This window comes from Lathamus discolor, chromosome 7, assembly GCF_037157495.1.
Source record: "Lathamus discolor isolate bLatDis1 chromosome 7, bLatDis1.hap1, whole genome shotgun sequence".
Taxonomy (NCBI): Eukaryota; Metazoa; Chordata; class Aves; order Psittaciformes; family Psittacidae; genus Lathamus; species Lathamus discolor.
Genome location: NC_088890.1, coordinates 21,184,413 through 21,203,151, shown reverse-complemented (window position 1 = coordinate 21,203,151; position 18,739 = coordinate 21,184,413). Strand labels below are relative to the sequence as shown.

Genomic DNA, 18,739 nt, shown 5'->3' with positions numbered 1-18,739 from the left:
GGCAGACGAGCTCCTCATTTTGACAAGGAAGAATCACTTTCCTCATCTCACAGAAGAGATCAAAATGCAAACCGGGTTTGAAGTATTTTCATCCTCTCCCTCCAGCACTGTCTAAATTACCTTCTGAAACACTAAAGAGCAGAGCTACACAGTAAGTCATTTTCTTAAGGAAGTTCCTAACAAACTTCAGGCTTCTGGTAATCAATTAGACTTGATGAAGAAAAGTACTTTAAATAGAAGTAAGAATGAAAGCACAGGACTTGCTATCAGAGTAACTTCCCTTCCCCCAAGAGCAGCACGTTATAAACAACAGCTCAGAAGCAGGGCTCTACTGCACATCTGCAACATCTGAAACTCACCTGGCTTTCATGTCCAAATGCATACCACAGCCCAAAGCCTGGCCCCAGAACAACGCTGAACAAGAACTGGCCTCCATTAAACATCAAATCCACAACACACTGCGTTTCCAAATGTCAGCTGCTGTCTTCAGTCTAGAGGGTTCACGGTTGGTAACTAAAGCAAAGAAGAGCTTCCTTCAATTCTTTTATAAAATTTCACGTTAAAAAGAGAAAAGCCAATCCTATTTTTGATGTTCTTCTACACCAACATGGCATCCTTTACTTAGATGGACAGATACATGTATATTATAAACTTGGATCATGCTGAATTGCTGGCTTTCCATCCAAATATACACAGAGCACGTTATGTTCTAAGATGCTGCATTGTTATTACTCAGCAGTTATGCTCTTCAGCAACTGGAGTGTGAAGGAACTGGGAGGATCGAAGTCCTCTGGTGAGCCATAGACAGCCTTGGGGACACTTTGTATGTGCCCAAGGCCATTCCTGCCCCTGGGGCTGTGCTGAGGAAGGGGACTGTGAGCCTTTCCAGTGCGCCTATCCTTATTACATGGGAATTCCCTGCTAAACTGCAAACTCAGACATTACAAAGCAATCACATTCCACAAAATATCACAAGAACCAAAACAGAACTGACCAGTTGATCCATACACACATATCCTTCATGACACTCATGGTTGGGTCAGGGGCACCAACCTGTGTCTGGCATTCCAGCTCAGAGCTGCAGGGTGCAGGTCACACTCAGCTTCCTCACACCCGAGAAGTTCCCCAAATCCCTGATCATCACAGCAACCTTCCTTTCACTTGTCGGCTTAACCTTGTTTTGGACTTATCATAGGTCCCCTTCAGGCTCTGGAGCTGCTCTCAGGTCTCCCCTTAAGGAGCCTTCTCCAGGTTGACCCAGCCCAGCTCTCTCAGCCTGGCTCCAGAGCAGAGCTGCTCCAGTTGATCTCCTCTGACTAATACATTATGTTGATGCTATGGTGTTTTTACACATTTTCCTTAATCACTGGCAAGGCAGCTATCAAACACACGTGGGCTTGGACTGAAGCAAGAGCTCTGTTTCATGGGCATGCTTTAGCTGCCTTGTCTCCTGCCTGGCCTTGCATGTGTCAGCAGCTGAAGCTCAAGCCAGCTTTTATACGTGTGGGTTATTACAACTGAGGAAAACCCACTAGATTCCCCAGAGTCATTTTGGGTTTTCCAGACATTGTCAGGTTTAGTAGGGAAAATACATCAGCAATAAGAGACATTCAACAGCATTTCCTCTTGTCTGCAGAAAATACAAGAATGCCCCAAGCACTCTATGCCATGACACAGGTCAACCACACACAGCATCTTCCAGCGGGAAGGTTTCCTGTTATGCACAGGAAAAGGCTCATCTTCTATATCACGTTTCCTCAGTGACTCTTTAAAATGTCAGCTCCAGTTGCTGTGTGTACTGCACCACTTCACCAAGCAGAGGGAAAGGAATCAAGAGGGAATAAATAAGGGTAAGTGTCAGTCAGGCATCTCCTCAGCTCTGCCTTTCTGCATTTCTGCCTTATTTTCTTGCTGGCTTCCTATTAAATCAGATGAGATCATCTTTTCTATAGATAGTGCTTGACATTTTTAGTCAGATGACGCAGTCTGTCCTTTTAAGATGTCTGCTTTGAAAATACCAGCTCCATTAGATTTCTTCTGAAGTAACAGATGAGTATTCAGACCCAAGATATTCCCACTAACTCCTTGCTAGCAAAGACATAGGAGATGGGTGGGATTCACCTTTCAGCTTCTCTGTGACAAAGCTCAACTTTTACGCAGCACTGATCCAATTTAAAACATAGGAATGAAGTATTTAGCTCAGGAATCTAAAGATGTCTAACTTAATTCTGAAAAGCTATTTACACAATCCTTGGAAGTAAATTGAAGCAAACTGATTTAAACCAAAATCAATCCATTTTTCTTACCATTTTAGACTTTATTAAAAGAAGCTGCCTACAGAAAAATAAGATAGTCTTCGCTTGTTTTAAATTCATAAAGAAAGATGGTTTCAAGATTGGAAATTCCCTGACCTGTGCAAGGGAGTTTGTATTTCAAATTCCAATCCCAAGGCTAGCTGTGTGGTTTTAAATGCAGAGAAGTAGTAGGGAACAGAGAAAGAGAATAGCTTTTGAGGTTTTAAACTGTCGAACACAAGGGACTAAGACTGAAGTCTAGTGGTATCGACTCCACAGAAGTGGGAATGACACAGCAAAAGGGATCATTACCTGCTATGCCGAAGCATGGTTATTTAATCCCCAAAAGACAAGCAGTACCAGATATACAACATGCCCAGTTTTCCATTCACCTGAGTCTTAAACTGTATGTTCCTGGGGATGTGAAGCCACCGGGGAGCAAAAAAGAACCTTTTGCCACATAAAAATGCATACTTGCTGCAGGTTTTTCTGTGGTTCCTGGTTATGTGTTACGTACGATCCCTGGTTAGAACCTTCATCATCTCAGAAAGAAGATGTTTAGATATCTACAATTACTCAATCTCTTGAACTCAATTTTGAAAGCTGACTTCAACACCCAATTTTAACGATAGGCCTGTGAAGTACAGCAACAGAGTCAAAAGCTTGGCCTAAACCTGACTAGTTTTTATCGTCAGGTCCTGGTGACATTCTGTTCCAGAACTTTGAACAGCAATCTATTTCATGCAATAAAGCAACGAACTAGAGACAGAATGGGAACACTGTGCGCTCTCCCAGCTGCTTTTATGCTACTTAATGTCAGAAAGAACGGCTCTGTGGGAAATATAGAAAGCTAAAGATTTGCTTCCAAAACCTAAACCTCCCGAGTAATGCAGAGAGATCACTGTGTTGTAGCTCTGAATTTAGAAACACGCTAATGTACCCCGCTTATCAGATTAATATTCTTCTTATTTTCTGGGTAGCTGAAGCATGAACAAGACAGAGTTCATCACTGCTGCAGGCTTTGCTGTATCATTGCTGTTCCACATGACCCAGGCTGAAGCCTGTCCTGCCTCCTGCGACTGCAAGTCGCTGGGAGACACGAAGGGTTTGCAGATCGACTGCAGCTCAAGGAAGCTGACAGCAGTGCCTGCCTTGCCTGCTGACACCAGGAGGCTTTATCTCCAGAACAACAGCCTGACCGCGGTTCCTCCCGGCACCCTGGACAGCTTGCACAGCCTGGAGGAGGTGAGAACCTCTGACAACCCTTGGAACTGTGACTGTCACATCCTGTACCTCAAACTCTGGTTAGAAGACGTCTCTGCACCCTCTCTTGCAAAAGCCGTATGTGCAACCCCAGCTCCTGTGAGGATGAAGCCCCTGAGGCAGCTGACTGGGAACGAGCTGGGGAGTTGCAAGAGGCTTCTCCCCATCAAGTGCCTGGAGTTCTTTTGGCGAGACCTCATTTTAATTGCTGGAGCAATAATCACACTTATTTTAGTAGCATGGGCTCTGAAAGTCTCCAAAAAGCTGGTCTGCCAACTAAACCTGTGCCAGCCTCCCCCTCGGGCTCGTTGCTGCCACTAGCTTCAACAGAAACACCCAACTCTGCCACCACCAAGCAGCACATGCACTGGCAACACCAGTGTCAGTGGTGAAGATGCTACAAACAGATCCCAGGGGTCAAAGCGTGGGTCCCCAGCTAGGCAAGTTGGATTTCATTTCCTTTCAAACTGAGCTTGGTGATGTACAATAGGCAAGCTCCATTCTGCTGCCATCCACTCACATGAAAAGCAGCTTCTAATTTTAAAAAATCATTTAACTTAGCATTTGCCCACTGAATTCTCAGGGGAAAGATTTACATCCCCAAATCCTACACTTTGTAACAGATGGAGATGAACGCAAATGTACTAGTTAGTAATTCTTTTCTGACTCAGAAGCTGTGTGAGTTCGCAACCCGTTACCCCTCACAGTGTCCCAGCGGGCTTGGGAGGACCCTTCTTGTGTGTAAATTCCACCATCTCTTCTGCAGGTTCAGTTTCCTGCCAGCAAAACCTCTATGGTTCTATAGGTCAGTCACTGAAGGTACCCCTTACCGAGTATGTTTAAAGACAGCCTCTTAATGAGAATATAATCCACAGAAATAATTCGAAATATCACTGAATTTCCTGGAGAGTTAACAATAAAAAAGTATTTTCTATGACACTGAAATACTGACATTTATTGAACATTCATACTCACCCAAGACTGATCTCCTGCACAGCTCTACACATTGCTGATTAAATTCCTGAGAAAGTTCCAGAGCTTGTCTTCCAGTTTTACTACTGACATTCCATACACTGGGTTTGATACAAGAGTTTTGAAGAGGATGTACTCTCTTCCCTTCTCTTCTCCTGCCCCCATTCCTCACAGAAAAAACATTGCAGCAACTCAGGCATATTGTTTTTTCCCTAATCTGATTCATGAGGCTCCAAGGACAGCCATTCCAGCTGGGACCCCATCTGGTTTGGTGAAGTTAGGCTCCTTAGATGGGAGACCTCTGAAGGTCTTCTAAGATTAATACTACTGCTGCCAGTTCAGTTTAAGACACAGCAAGTGCTCCTCCTAGCCCCAAACCTGAGCCAGGTATTCAAGGTTATCTGCTGGAGACACTAAAGACTGCTTGGCTCTTTACCTAGCTCCTAGTCACAGGAGTGGGGTTCCTGGTAACACCCATAATATCCCTAGCAAAGCTGGGCATGAGCTTTAGATTGACAAAAGGAAAGGAACAGAGTCAAATGGTTTCCCCATAGAATAAGTGATGATCTGGGAGACAACAGCCCCACTGCAACGCTAAGGTCTGCACATGATACACCGTGGAGAACAGGAAGAGAGAAGTCGTAGATGCAAAGAGCAGCGAGTGACTTGGTGTGCCGAGCATTCGAAAGCAAGATTGTGCATCTAGAAACAAAAGGTGGGTTGAGGAATCAACACAGAGAAGGCCAATAATGTGGTCATCATGACCTCCCATGTATGACACTGCAGCAAAGGGCTAATGGAATCTTTTCTGGTTAAAACAGGGAATATCATTTAGGGATAAAAAGGTTCATTTGCTTCCAGGTCTAGATAAGCTACAACAATTCAGTAGCAATGCCTACAAATCCAGGAGAATCAGCTGCAGAAAAATCCAAAAAACAATTGTAATGCAAATAAAGGATTGGAAAATGTATCTTAAAAGGAACTTCATGAATTTAATTTAATAAAGAGGAATTTAGGAAATGACAAGATCACATCTTGTGTGAGTCTGCACAGAGAGAAATTTGGTAACAAAGGGCGGGGAGTAGGACTTGTTGCATCAGACTTGAAACGGGGCTCAGGACCGAACAGGAGAAACAACGGAACGCTGAACCAGCTCATCAAATGGCACAGTGACAAGTCCTGAATCCCACGTGAACCAACACTGGGCATTTTGTCAAACCGATAGGCACTCCCTGAAAGGAGAATTCTGACAGGATTGTATGAGACACCTAAAACATTGCAGTCTTCTTACGGCTTTGGTCACCAGCAAAAGCTATGGGGGGACAGGCCACAAGAAGAGAGCCCACAACAGCAGCGCACCACAGGGCCAGCCTCAGTGAGCACTGCACCGCTGCGAGGAGCTCAGCCTTCCCACCCCCCCAACAGCAGCAGCATTCAAGTCTGCCTTCCCCAAGTGCACATTGCACTCCTCACCCTGAGGACTCAGTGCGACAAAGAACTGTCTCAGAAGGGCCGTACCCCCTTCTGGTGCAGACCAGAGTAACAGGGTGTCTTTGCAAGGAGGTGTACATTTGAGCATTCAGAATTCCTCCAGCTTTATTAAATGGTATTTTACACAAGTAACCTCTGCAGGATAAGATTTCAAACACACACAGTGGTGTGTGCACTTAGATCCTTCTAGAATACGTTCTCTGCATTGAGCCTTTCAATGTTTTAGAAGGCAACCATAATTTTGCATTAATGCAGAATATGACAGAAGAAATGCACTCAAGTCCCTCATGGAGAGTTTCCTAAAGGAAACTTGTTTCCCCAAAATAAAAGAAACCGTTAACACTAAAAGCTTATCACCCTTTTGTGGTATAAAGCTAGATATGCATAAAACAGTAAACTGATGTAGTGTTCCTACAAGGATCCTGGAGAGGGACTCTTCATCAGGGACTGTAGCGACGGGACAAGGGACGCTGGGTTCAAACTGAAACAGGGGAGGTTCAGGTTAGATCTAAGGCAGAAGCTCTTCCCTGTGAGGGTGCTGAGGCGCTGGCACAGGGTGCCCAGAGAAGTGGTAAATGCTCCATCCCTGGCAGTGCTCAAGGCCAGGTTGGACACAGGGGCTTGGAGCAAGCTGCTCCAGTGGAAGGGGTCCCTGCCTGCAGCAAGGGTTGGAACTGAATGAGCTTTAAGGGCCCTTCCAACCCAAACCATTCCATGTTTCTATGTATAGCTTTAATTGTTCAAACAGGAAAAAATGAGCAATTAGCAAACATTTCTGCTTAGACCAACCAACACATTAAATAAGAGGCACAGAACACAGCGGGGGTGTGAGGGAGGGGTGAAGAGCCACAGATTTGAGATAACATGTTTTCTGACCTTACAAGAAGAAAAAAGAAGGAATCCCTTCCATGGCAGTACACAGTGCCACTAAAGCAGCATTGCATTTCTCACTTCTGATCCATTTGGCTTTTAGCTGAAACCAAACCTCTGGGAAGGGGGAAGCTGGAGCTGCTAACTGAAGGCTTGAGAGCAGCACTCAGCTGCTTATCTGGCAAGGCCACTACGTTGTACTTAAGCCACACACTCCATTCACATGCAGAAATACTGCTGCAGTTGCTAATAATGTGCAAAGACAGGAAAACACATCAGCTATCCAAATGAAACACATGGGCAGCATTCCCAAAGGAGATTGTAACAGACCCAGAAAGCATTATTATACGTTGCCTGCAAGAGTGCAAACTGGGGAATATATCTATTTTCACATTCTTTGGTAACAAAGGTATAACTACATAGTATAAATACTGGTTCCATCTTTTGCAAGAGAATTAACCAGACTCAATTACTGAGAAAGAACAAATGTTCACTGTAATACACAGTAATACACTGTAATACACAGTATATTTTGTATGAAGTGCAATTCATGGAATCACAGACTGGTTTGGGTTGCAAAGGACCTTAAAATCACCCAGTTCCAACCCCCTGCCATGGGCAGGGACACCTCACCCTAGACCATGTCACCAAAGGCTCTCACTGTAAACCGCAACTGAATTCATGTCAAGTATCTCCTGGCTCCATTTATTAAATAGCACGTTAGATGGATCACCTGTTTACTTGAAGTGCTCAAGGTTTTCTTAGCACTGTAGCAAAAGCCATCACTCAACCAGAACAACTGCTGCTTGGCTTCGTGCTTGCTTTCTGTCTAGGATCTACAGTTAGTTTATCCAGACCCATTGTTTGAGTGCATGCAGCAGAGAAGCTCACTGCTTTTTTCTTTTTTCACCCATGTGATACTCATAAATGCCCAGCATTTATTTAGGTAACAGCTACCAATGCTATGTGAACCAAGGGAGGCTTCAAAACAGCGCTTTGTTGTGATTTTACCCTTCAAACCTGCTCCAAGCAGGGGCAGACTCCTCCTGGGTGTGAATGTGTAATGGCCATCCACAGCTGAAACCTGCAGACGTTTTAGTTCAACACTCAACATGCCAAATTCGACTTCCAAGTTTCCCAGTTCCCCAGACTTGGTGCTTTGGCATCATGCACCCATCACAAGCACTGTCAGGTGGTGTCCAACAAAGTCTTCTCTTTCACACTAGAGTAGCATGGTTTGAGTACCACTCCTGAGCACTCCAGGAGTGCTGGGGAGCTCCAGGAGATGGACACACGGCGTTGCCCCGTTCTGAGTCTTCTCTGACACATAAGTAATTGTTAGAAGTAGTTCTGAATTTGCAGTAACTTATCTCCATGATCGCACATTTATATCTAACGTGAGAGGACTTTGACTGTAAACTTTGCCTACCCTAACGTTTGGCAACCTACCTAAAGTTAGTTCACACTGAATTCATACTACATACTAAGTACAGCTTTGTTCTTAGCAGTAAAATACCTTGCAAAGTTAAGGAGCTCCTGTTGCATTTACCATTTTGCCAAGTAGCCACGCTAAAAAGACTTGGATTTAGCGTCCAGGTCTCAGCCCTAATTCAGGTATTTAAGTACAGAGAAAAGAAGTAAGACAAAGTTTTTTCCTGTCAAGATAAACCCAGCTATTTCGTGAGATATATGTCACATAACAACAGTAATTTTCCACCTTAGTGCACAGCTACTGCTTGCACTGACCAGGTGTGGAACTGCATTAACAGCTACTAGACTAACACAGCCAGTAAAAGCTAGAATACTCCCAGCCTAACAGGATTGTAATGAACAGGAATTCCCTCAGGTGAATAAGGAATTTCTTTTATTACGGAACTAGTAATCATATACTAACTGAACATACAGAGTACCTGTAGAGTGGTAGCGGGACAAGCTTATTAATGGTCTAAAACCACCACACTTGTACTCTTTAAGGTAAAGCAATCAGCCCACAGTCTCATGTTGGTTTTACGTGTAAATGCACTGCTTGGGGAATTATTAAACTAGAATCTGAGGCTTCACAGAACTGCTGGGTTTCCCGGACTCTGAAGGGCCACACACTTGGGTGTTGTGATTTATACCCAATTTTACTTTTGCCTTCCAACAGGTGAAATGACTACACTGAAAAATTCACACTTCCCATCTAAGGACTCCTTTGATAGTGCCGAGTCGATCATAGTGCTCAGCAGCGCTAAGTTTATCGTGGTAACCCTGTTTATCTTAACACTTCTTCTCTCCACAGCACTACACAAAACCATTTCCAAAAGTGCCTCGAGTCTGTCGCTAGACCCCACACAAATATTTTGCTATTACAGTGACTCCAGTTAAATTTAGGTTACACTCAGGAATGTGTGTGACGACAAAGTGCTTTAGTTGCATAACAGCCACATGGCTGGTAGTTACAGCGAACTCGTCCCCAGGGGCAGTTGCTCCCTGACGTAACCCCTCAGCCTTCACATTCTCCTTTCAGCCCCAGGCAGCAGCACTGATGTCACAGCAGCAGCACACAGCTACTGACTGACAGGGCAAAATAAACCTGAGGTACCTGGCAGAAGTTCATTTGGCTTTACTTAGGAGTTTCTTGTTCGACCACCAAGCATCCAGGCCTCTAATAACCTACAGTTATTAATATCTGTTGAATGGCCCTGTTTTACACCAGTACATTTTGTGCAAAGAGTGGATCGAGACTCTTGAAAAGTACGAAGAAATACAGAGCATTCATCTTAGTCAGGGGAGAAAACAGACCAAACCAAACACACAAAGCCAGTGAAAGGTGAAAAATCACCTTCCTAAAATGGCCTTGATCTACAGGAAAGGAAGCGTCAGCAAGGATGGATTACAGGCTCCCTTTTCCTCCTTGAAGCAGTTTTTCCTGTCTCCTCCTTTCAGGGTCGGCAGGCTTTTGCCTCCAAGTTAATAACTTATTTTTTCGCTAGGATTCATATATTGCCTCTTACGACCTCAGAGAAGGACTATGGAGCCTGACACTCCTGTATAAAATCCACCTTTGCATCCCATTTGCATCAGTAGCTGTACAAGGCAGTGGAAGAACGTGGCAGTCACCACCCCATAAAAGGCTGCCTTTGGGACAGTGGAGCACTGAGAAGCAAGTGTACGCCTGACTCCTGAGTTTGCAAGGCAACTGCAAACCGGTCCCTTCATTCCCAGATACACCTCCCAAAAGCTGAATTACTGGAAAAGCTAAAGCTCAAATAGCAGTAATTACAACCGGAAGGAAAAGAGCAGCCGCAGTCCATAAGAGGACACAAACTGCACAGGACAGAACCTCAGAACCCCTGCAGTGACACCCTGAACTCCAGCAACGGCTTTGGCAGGCAGCTCCGAAACAGGATCAACATTGTCACCTAGTGGCTGCTGAACATTGCCAGGGAGAAAAATTCCTTGAAGCTTGTCACCCTTTCATAGCAAGGCCCCCAAAACGGGATGTGACAGAGTGATTTTCCAACCAAGCTACCAATTACTGTTAGCTCTTTTTTAGAGTCTTAATACAGGTCGTCTGTCAGGGAAGTGTCAGATGTTGCAAGACATAAATGCTTTTCTATTGACAGAAACCTAAAGTTACTGCGCTTTTGGATGCTGGGCAATCCAATCTCCATTTATTTTCTGCACTGTGATTAATCATTTTTAGACCTGCCTTAAGTTTTCTGCTACTACAGCTCCCACAGACACAGCTCAATTGCTAGCTTCAAACTTGACACAGGTTTTCTTTCTTCTCTTCTCCTAAGTCATGGCGAGCTCTAATGTTAAGTTCAAATTTGAGTGACCGCTTTGGTGCTGCAGCTTCAGCTGAGCAAAGGGCAAGAAAACAAAGCAGAATCAAACTGTACATTAAGTAATTAAAACAAAATAATGAAGACAAAGCAAACAGCACTTGGGGGGGGGGGGGAGGTTTCCTACCGTTCCTTCCCTGTCCGTGAAAGTCTGAGACAGCCCTTTCTGAGAGAGTTTCAGAACAGAATGAAATCTTAATGAAATCAATCCAAAAAGGAAACACAACTTAAACCAAAATGTGACAATTCAGTAGTTACCTCCAATAAAGAGAAAAGTTTTTAGATGCGTTTCAAGTGCAGAAATGTGATCTGTTGTTCTACTTTGCATTAAAATACACCATGAGTCTTCTCAAGCAGCTCCTTAGAGCAGCGATTCTTTACATTTTCCACTCAAGCAGTTAGCCAGCTTTGGGGCAGTGCACTAGACCCTGGGAGGGAAAAACATGATCTTCATGCTACAGATGGCAGGGTCACATTTCCAGCAGCTTTCAGCCAAGGAAGTTCTATGGCAGTGCTGGCTGAGTGCACACTGCTGCGGAAGCATGGTCAGGACACCCCAATCCTGAGCTCCCAGCTTGCCTCCAACACAAGCAGATCCCTACAGCCAAGTAAGTCCGACCAGCCTGGCAGGATAGGTAAGAGGCTACCAGTGAGAATCCCAGGACAGGATCTTAGGCAAACCAACACCAAACCTGAGGAAAAGAAATGAGCTGATTACTCTCCATTTTCCTGCTTGTGTTCAAAAGAGTTGGTTTATTTCAGTTGTTACAATCATGGGTGAAAAGCTCACCTTTTTTGTATAACCCGAGGGAATTTTAGGCTAATCCAGGAAAGACTTTTTCAGTAAATGCCATGATTTTCTGAGGTGCTTAACTACAGTTTCAAGAGCAGGGACTAGTTTACAGGGCAGTGGCAAGCAGCAGGAGTGCTGTGGCCCTGCAGAGCCCCCTTCCCTGCAGCATGGCAGTGCTTCACCTCCCTCATCTCTAAAGGATACAGCTCTCCATCATTTTTAAAGGGTTCACAACCTGTGAAGCAGAGATTGCTGCAAATGCAACATTCTTTTGTTTTCTCTTCCTTGGGGTTCATTTTCTTTCTTTCTGTTTGTCACTATTTATTCGCAGACAGCAAACACATGTTCACTAGATAGGTACAGGTATTTCACTTTGTCCTGGCTACCATATTGAAAGAGAAACTGGTTTGGTTTGTTCTGGGATTTTTTGCAGCACTATTCGGCACAGCCAAGGGGGTCTCAGTATTTAACAGTTTTAGATATTTACAATAAAATACATATAAAATAAGCAAATATCCAAGAACCAATCTCTTTTCTTTTGAGCATTGCCTGCTCCTTTTCAGAGCATAATAGATGACCAAGCACGTCCCACATGTCCTTCTCTTTGCACATATGAGATCGTCTGCTGTTGCAGAGAAAGCTCAAATATATACGAAATAAAACAAATTACTATAAACCAATGAACAAACCCTCAACTCTTTCAGCAGAGGAACAAGGTTTATGTCCTTTCCATACTTTACACAAGAGCTGAGAGCTTGCCAGTCTGATTTAAATCAAACTGAAGGGTGTGATGTAGCTATCTTCCTGTATACACGTATCTTTCCAAGTCTGACACTGTATCACATATGGATCTGAGCCTACACAGGTAGCAATAAAGCCCCAAAGACCTAATTGCCACAGCTTCATTGGAATGATCTCTGCTGCTACTGACAATACAACTGTAACACAAAAGAATCATAGAATAGTTCGGGTTGGAAAGGACCTCAAGATCATCCAGTTCCAACCGCCCTGCCATGGGCAGGGACACCTCACTCTAAACCATCCCACACAAGGCTTCATCCAACCTGGCCTTGAACACTGCCAGGGATGGAGCACTCACAACCTCCCTGGGCAACCCATTCCAGTGTCTCACCACCCTAACAGGAAAGAATTTCCTCCTTATATCCAATCTAAACTTCCCCTGTTTCAGTTTTAACCCATTACCCCTTCTTCTGTCACTACAGCCCCTGATGAAGAGTCAATGACAGGGCTGACAGAAGAACCAAGCTTTCCTACTGGCTTTACCTATCGCAACAATGAAAGTAATTGAGGAGCACAGTAATTAAAATTCATTAATACATATATTATTTCTTTTCAGTGAGGATTTTTGGCAGATTAAATACTTACACTTGTATATCTCAACACAGAGATACTACATGTAAACAGTCAGAGGAAGTACAAGACACGTCCATGCATCAGAGGTCATCAAATACCAAGTGCAGATTTGGTTTGACAAAAATTTGTATACAGAATTTGGCAAAATCTACAATATTATACTTCAATACCTTTGAAGTATGACAGTAATGTAACAACACTGCTCACATTCAGATTTAATAATGTATCCTACGGAAACATAGAAAAGGATTCACTAGCTTTTGGGGCTCAATTTATCCATGTATTTGGCTACATCTTCACTTCAAACATACAAATTCATCCCATTGACTTTCCAGATCAACACCTTTGAGAACAGTAGAAGTAAATATGAGGAAACACAGAACCTGAGACCAACTGAGCACAATGAGCATGGTGCTTAAACCAGTAGAACACCGCCAGTGCAGCCGGAAAGGAGGCTGTGTGCTTCAGACCTGAGCGCTCAGCAGTCACCCGTCGACGGGTGGGAACCCATCGGGGACAGGAACCCGTTGGGGGGCAGGTACCTATCAATGATGTAGAACCTGTTGGGTGGTGGGTAACCATCGATGGGTGGGAACCTGTAGGGAGGGCGGGTACACATCGGGGGGCAGGACCCTGTGGGGGGTACCCATCAGGGGGGCGAGAACCCTTCAGGGGTCAGATACCCTTCGATGGGTGGGAACGCATGGGGCCAGGAACCCATCGGGGGAAGGGAACCCATCCATGGTCTAGAACCCATCACGGGGCGGCTACCGGCCGATGGTCTAGAACCCATAAAGTGGGCAGGTACCCGGAGAGGAGCAGAACCCATCAGGGGGTGGGAACCCATCAATGGTCTGGAACCCGTCAAGGGGCGGGTACTGGTGGATAGTCCAGAACCCAGCGAGCAGAAGGGTACCCACTGATGGGTGAGAACTCATCGGGGGGGGGTAACTGTCAGTGGTCTAGAAGCCCTCATGGGGCAGTTACCCATCGGGAGGCGGGAATCCTTTGGGAGGCGTGTACCCATCGATGAGGGGAGGACACATCGGGGGACAGGAACCTATCGGGGGGGTGGGTACCCGTCAGGGTGAGGGAACCCATCTGTGGGTGGGTACCCATTGATGGTCTAGAACCTGCCGGGGGTTGGGTACCCATCGGTGGCCCAGTACCCATCGATGGGCAGGAACCTGTTGGGGGGTGAGAACTCATTGGGGGTGAGATCCCATCGATGGTTTAGAAGCCATCCATGGTCTAGAACCTGTCTGGGGACAGGTACCTGTCGATGGTGTGGAACCCATCGATGATCTAGAATACGTCAGGGTGCAGGTACCCAGAAATGGTCTAGAACCCGTTGGGGAGCAGGAACAGTCAACGGGCAGGAACTCGTCAATAGGCTGGAACCCATCAATGGTCTGGAACCCATTGGGAGGCGGGTACTGGTCAATGGTCTGGAACCTGTCAATGGTCTAGAACCCGTCAGGGGGCAGGTACCCATCGATGGTCTAGAAAGCTTTGGGGGGCAGGAACCCGTTGATGGAGCGGAACCCATCATGGGGTGGGAACCCTTTGGGGAGTGGGAAAAAGTCAGGGGGCAGGTGCACTGCTGCTCTATGGGACTCTGGCTGCACTGGAAACGCACAACAGAATACTACTGAGCACACACACTGTTTATAGGCTTTCACTCACTCCTCACTCATCTACATTCCTGAAGGTGCAGCTAAAATCCACAGTCTGAAGAGGACACAGGTCACCAGGCAACTCAAGGAACCACACAGTTACTCGAAACTAGGGGAACTGGCCTGTGATGGTTTGCCAAATAAACCTCCCTGCAAGGAACCAAGGGGTTTAGTTTCATCAGCAAGTCTTCAGTGTTTGTAACTGTGATTAACAGCTGTGGTTTAAGCAATCTGTTCTATTAATTAGTTTCTAAAGTGGCATGTCTCTCTCACAGCCTTTGAGATAGAACCCACGCAATGACTGGCTTTCATTCGCTGTAGATACAGACAAGCAAAACGGATGGGTGACTAAGACTGATAAAAGCCTTTAGAAACAAAGCAGAGGAGAATGTGCATTGCATTCATCCAAAGGATGATTAAGCTATGTATATGAATATAGTATTTCACACGACAATGAAGGCAGTATCCAGAACTGAGTGAAAGGAACTGGAAAGAGCTTCTGGCTTCTAATATTCAAAATGCATAACTTGGAGAACTTCATGAATGTAATTACATTTTTATTTTAGCTTGTTCTGAAACTTGGCTGGTAACAAATTCAACCCTCACATTGACTAACAAACACATTACACACGGCAAAGTCATACACTGTGCTGAACAGCTGCATAACAGAAGCTATTTCATTGCTAGGAATCATCCATGAAGGAAACACTAAGAATTTTCTCAGAGCAAGCAGAAGTACTCAAGAAAACCCCCTGGTTGGAGAAGTTTCAAACCCCAAATACATCCCTGTTTGCTCATCAGCAACTTCTTTATAACTCCACAGTTTTCCTGCCACTTGTGCTGGTACAGTAACAGAACACCAGGCAAGAGCAGGACTTCATAGAATCATAGAATAGTTAGGGTTGGAAAGGACCTCAAGATCATCCAGTTCCAACCCTCCTGCCATGGACAGGGACACCTCTCACTAAACCATCCAACACAAAGCTTCGTCCAACCTGGCCTTGAACACCTCCAGGGATGGAGCACTCACAACCTCCCTGGGCAACCCATTCCAGTGCCTCACCACCCTAACAGGAAAGAATTTCCTCCTTAGATCCAATCTAAACTTCCCCTGTTTCAGTTTTAACCCGTTACCCCTTGTCCTGTCACTATAGTCCCTGACGAAGAGTCCCTCCCCAGCATCCCTATAGGCCCCCTTCAGGTACTGGAAGGCTGCTATGAGGTCTCCACGCAGCTTCTCTTCTCCAGGCTGAACAGCCCCAACTTCCTCAGCCTGTCTTCATACGGGAGGTGCTCCAGTCCCCTGAGCATCCTCGTGGCCTCCTCTGGACTTGTTCCAGCAGTTCCATGTCCTTTTTATGTTGAGGACACCAGAACTGCACACAATGCTCCAGGTGAGGTCTCACAAGAGCAGAGCAGAGGGGCAGGATCACCTCCTTCGACCTGCTGGTCACGCTCCTTTTGATGCAGCCCAGGATACGGTTGGTTTCTGGGCTGCGAGCACACACTGCAGCCGGCTCATGTTCATTTTCTCATCGACCAGCACCCCCAAGTCCTTCCCCGCAGGGCTGCTCTGAATCTCTTCTCTGCCCAACCTGTAGCTGTGCCGGGGATACACTTCTGCTAGAACAGCTCACAAGGGATACAAGATTCAAGTGGCCTCAATTTTGCAGACACCAGGAGTCTTCTAAGTGCTGCAACCACTGCAGCTGTGAGGCACAAAGGGTTGAGTATGGGATAAAAGAGCACATAAGGCTCTCCAGGAGAAACCCACTGTAAAACAGAGGAGCTTCACTATTCGTCATGATTCTTACTGTCTCTAAAGAGCATCTCTATCTGTACACTGCTCCTCAGTTACTTCTCACACAGAATACAGACATACAGATAGGGAAAAGAGAGTCTGTCAAACACAGCAAGAATATCTGTTGACTACTGACAGTCCTCAATATACCCATCCATTTGCCTCAGTTCTTGTAGATAAGTTCAAAGGTCTATGCCCCATCCACAGAGAGGGCAAAATTTTGTCTCTCCTGTAACCATCAAACACTCGGGTAATGCTCCTCATCCTCTTTTTGCTCAAAAATGTTTTAGGGCACTAACAAAGTGAAAATAAAACTACTGACATTTTAACTGACAACCATCAGACACTGCTAAAGTTCCAGACACAAATATGCTTAAAGCAACACAACATTAATTTCGTTTAGCAATCCATTTCAGACTGAATTACTAAACAGTATTATTATGAAATCCTTCCGGTTAAAATATAGAATAACCAGTTTTCGTAAAAGATCAGGCCCATGATGCTGCAGACTGCATTGCTCAGCAGGTTCAGCTTACCTGTGCTAAGCTGAAATCAGAGACTTCTTCAAGATAACCTCACACTGTCTGTTTGTACAAAGCCAGAGCCCACAGGATGACGAGCATGGGTGCATTCCTAAAGAGAAAAAGCATCTAATATCAAAATATACCCAATATATTACAAGATGGGAAGAAGAGCAGGTTTCTCTCATAAACTCAAGAGTCACCAAATACATGTGACTTAAGATGCACAACTAAGAATTTATGCATCAGCTATATGGGGCCACATCAGGTAATGGCGAGTATGGGAACATGACTTGAGGACTTTAAAGAAACCCCAGCAAAACCAACCAACCCATATACTTTCTGTATAGTACATCTATCATAAAAGCTGAGCATTTAACTTTTTAGCAGATGCCTATTTTTAAAAAGGAAGTATAATATATTACTACTTTTGTTGTCTTAAAGAAACCAATCCCTCCAAGCTGACTCAGCTGTAAAACTGGCAGGCTATATAAAAGCAAGCAAAAAATATAGATGATTCAATGTTCTTTCACCCAGAATCTAACCAGAGAAAGGCTGTACCACATAAGGAGCATTAACACATCAACTAATCTGCCTGCATTAGAAATCAATGGAGGAAGTGTTAAACTTTGCTAGAAAACTTCTCTTGGAACACAGTCTGAACAAGGTACCAAGCAAGCTATCTCGACTTCCATCTCGACTTCCATGGACTATATTGGCAATTGTTCCGTAACCATACTGGAAGCTGTTCAGAGTGAATACTTGCTGCTGCTCAGAATTACAGCAACCTACAAACTTAGCAAGTCATTGCACAGTTACAACACTTACTTTGAACCTCGGCTCCTTTAAACAGCACTGCGGAAGACCAAGCAATGTATTATAGGCCTCCCCTTTGTGATTTGTCAGTGTCCTGCATGAGATCACTGTATATGTTTTCTTAGGTCAGACCTTAATTAATGTGCTTTGTAACTCCAAAGCTGGAGCAGCTGCTCTGAAAGAGAATACAGTCTCCTCACCCACTGCAGCTTCCACTATCACATGTGGAAATGGCAAGCAACCTTGCACCTGTAGTAAAGGCTCTGCAGTTGCACCCATTTGTTGCAATTACCTTCTCTTGTTGAATTGAACCAAGTGAAAAGGACACTGTGCCTAAGGGCAATACAGGGGGTCTTCTACCACTTTGTGGTGCTGTTTTCCAGTAACTACTAGAGTAGTGCTAGTAGAGACACTACTAGAGTGTGCTTTTTAGCATTCTCTACTCTTAAGAACAACTGTGAACTACAGCCAGATACAAATTGGAATTGACTCAAACCCATTTGATCTTCCCTAGTCTTTGCATGAACCAGGTGTTAACACCAATGGAGCTTGGGGATTAACTACAGCCAGACAAGCATTTTAACATTCAAAGCACTATTTACAGCTCTCACAACTTGAGAGAACTAATGAAAGATCTCTGACCTAAGTGTAACAACATGAAGTGAGGAATCATGGGTTTTGTTTGGGGAATTCTGTTTTGGAAGCAACTAAAGGCCCCTGCTGACAAGCAGCAACAATGACAGTTAACAGATAATAAAGGTTTGTGATGATCTGTAGCACAGATAATGTAATACCTGGTTTAGAATTATGTCCATTAAAGTAGTACCTTTATTCTTCCACTAAAATGATGTCACTAAGTTAATTCTAAATATTAAAGACTCTCATCTCTAGCAATGTTTCTTCCTAAGTAACCTGAATTCCCTGAAGTGCTTTGCTCAGACATTGAAAACATAAATAGTGCTCATTAGCATGACAGCATATATACAGTGATGTCTTACTTCCTCCATAACGCTTTCCCTGTTCTGGTTGAGCAATACC

The 18,739-nt window shown here is 44.7% G+C and overlaps 1 protein-coding gene and 1 long non-coding RNA gene across 2 annotated transcripts in view; one reads left to right on the top strand and one right to left on the bottom strand.

Annotated features, from left to right (window-relative positions):
- LOC136018563 (uncharacterized) overlaps positions 1-17,784 on the bottom strand; it is a 43,248-nt gene extending 25,464 nt beyond the window's left edge. The window contains exons 1-2 of the long non-coding RNA XR_010614482.1: positions 17,714-17,784; positions 16,901-16,997 (exon numbers count right to left, since the gene is read on the bottom strand). This is a non-coding gene — a long non-coding RNA (uncharacterized LOC136018563). The remainder of the gene's footprint in view (positions 1-16,900; positions 16,998-17,713) is intronic.
- Positions 1,789-4,494, top strand: GP9 (glycoprotein IX platelet). Its single transcript, XM_065687231.1, has 2 exons — positions 1,789-1,850; positions 3,275-4,494. The coding sequence occupies exon 2, from the start codon at positions 3,282-3,284 to the stop codon at positions 3,876-3,878; it is 597 nt and encodes a 198-aa protein (XP_065543303.1). The 5' UTR covers positions 1,789-1,850; positions 3,275-3,281; the 3' UTR covers positions 3,879-4,494.
- Positions 17,785-18,739: the final 955 nt, after the last annotated feature.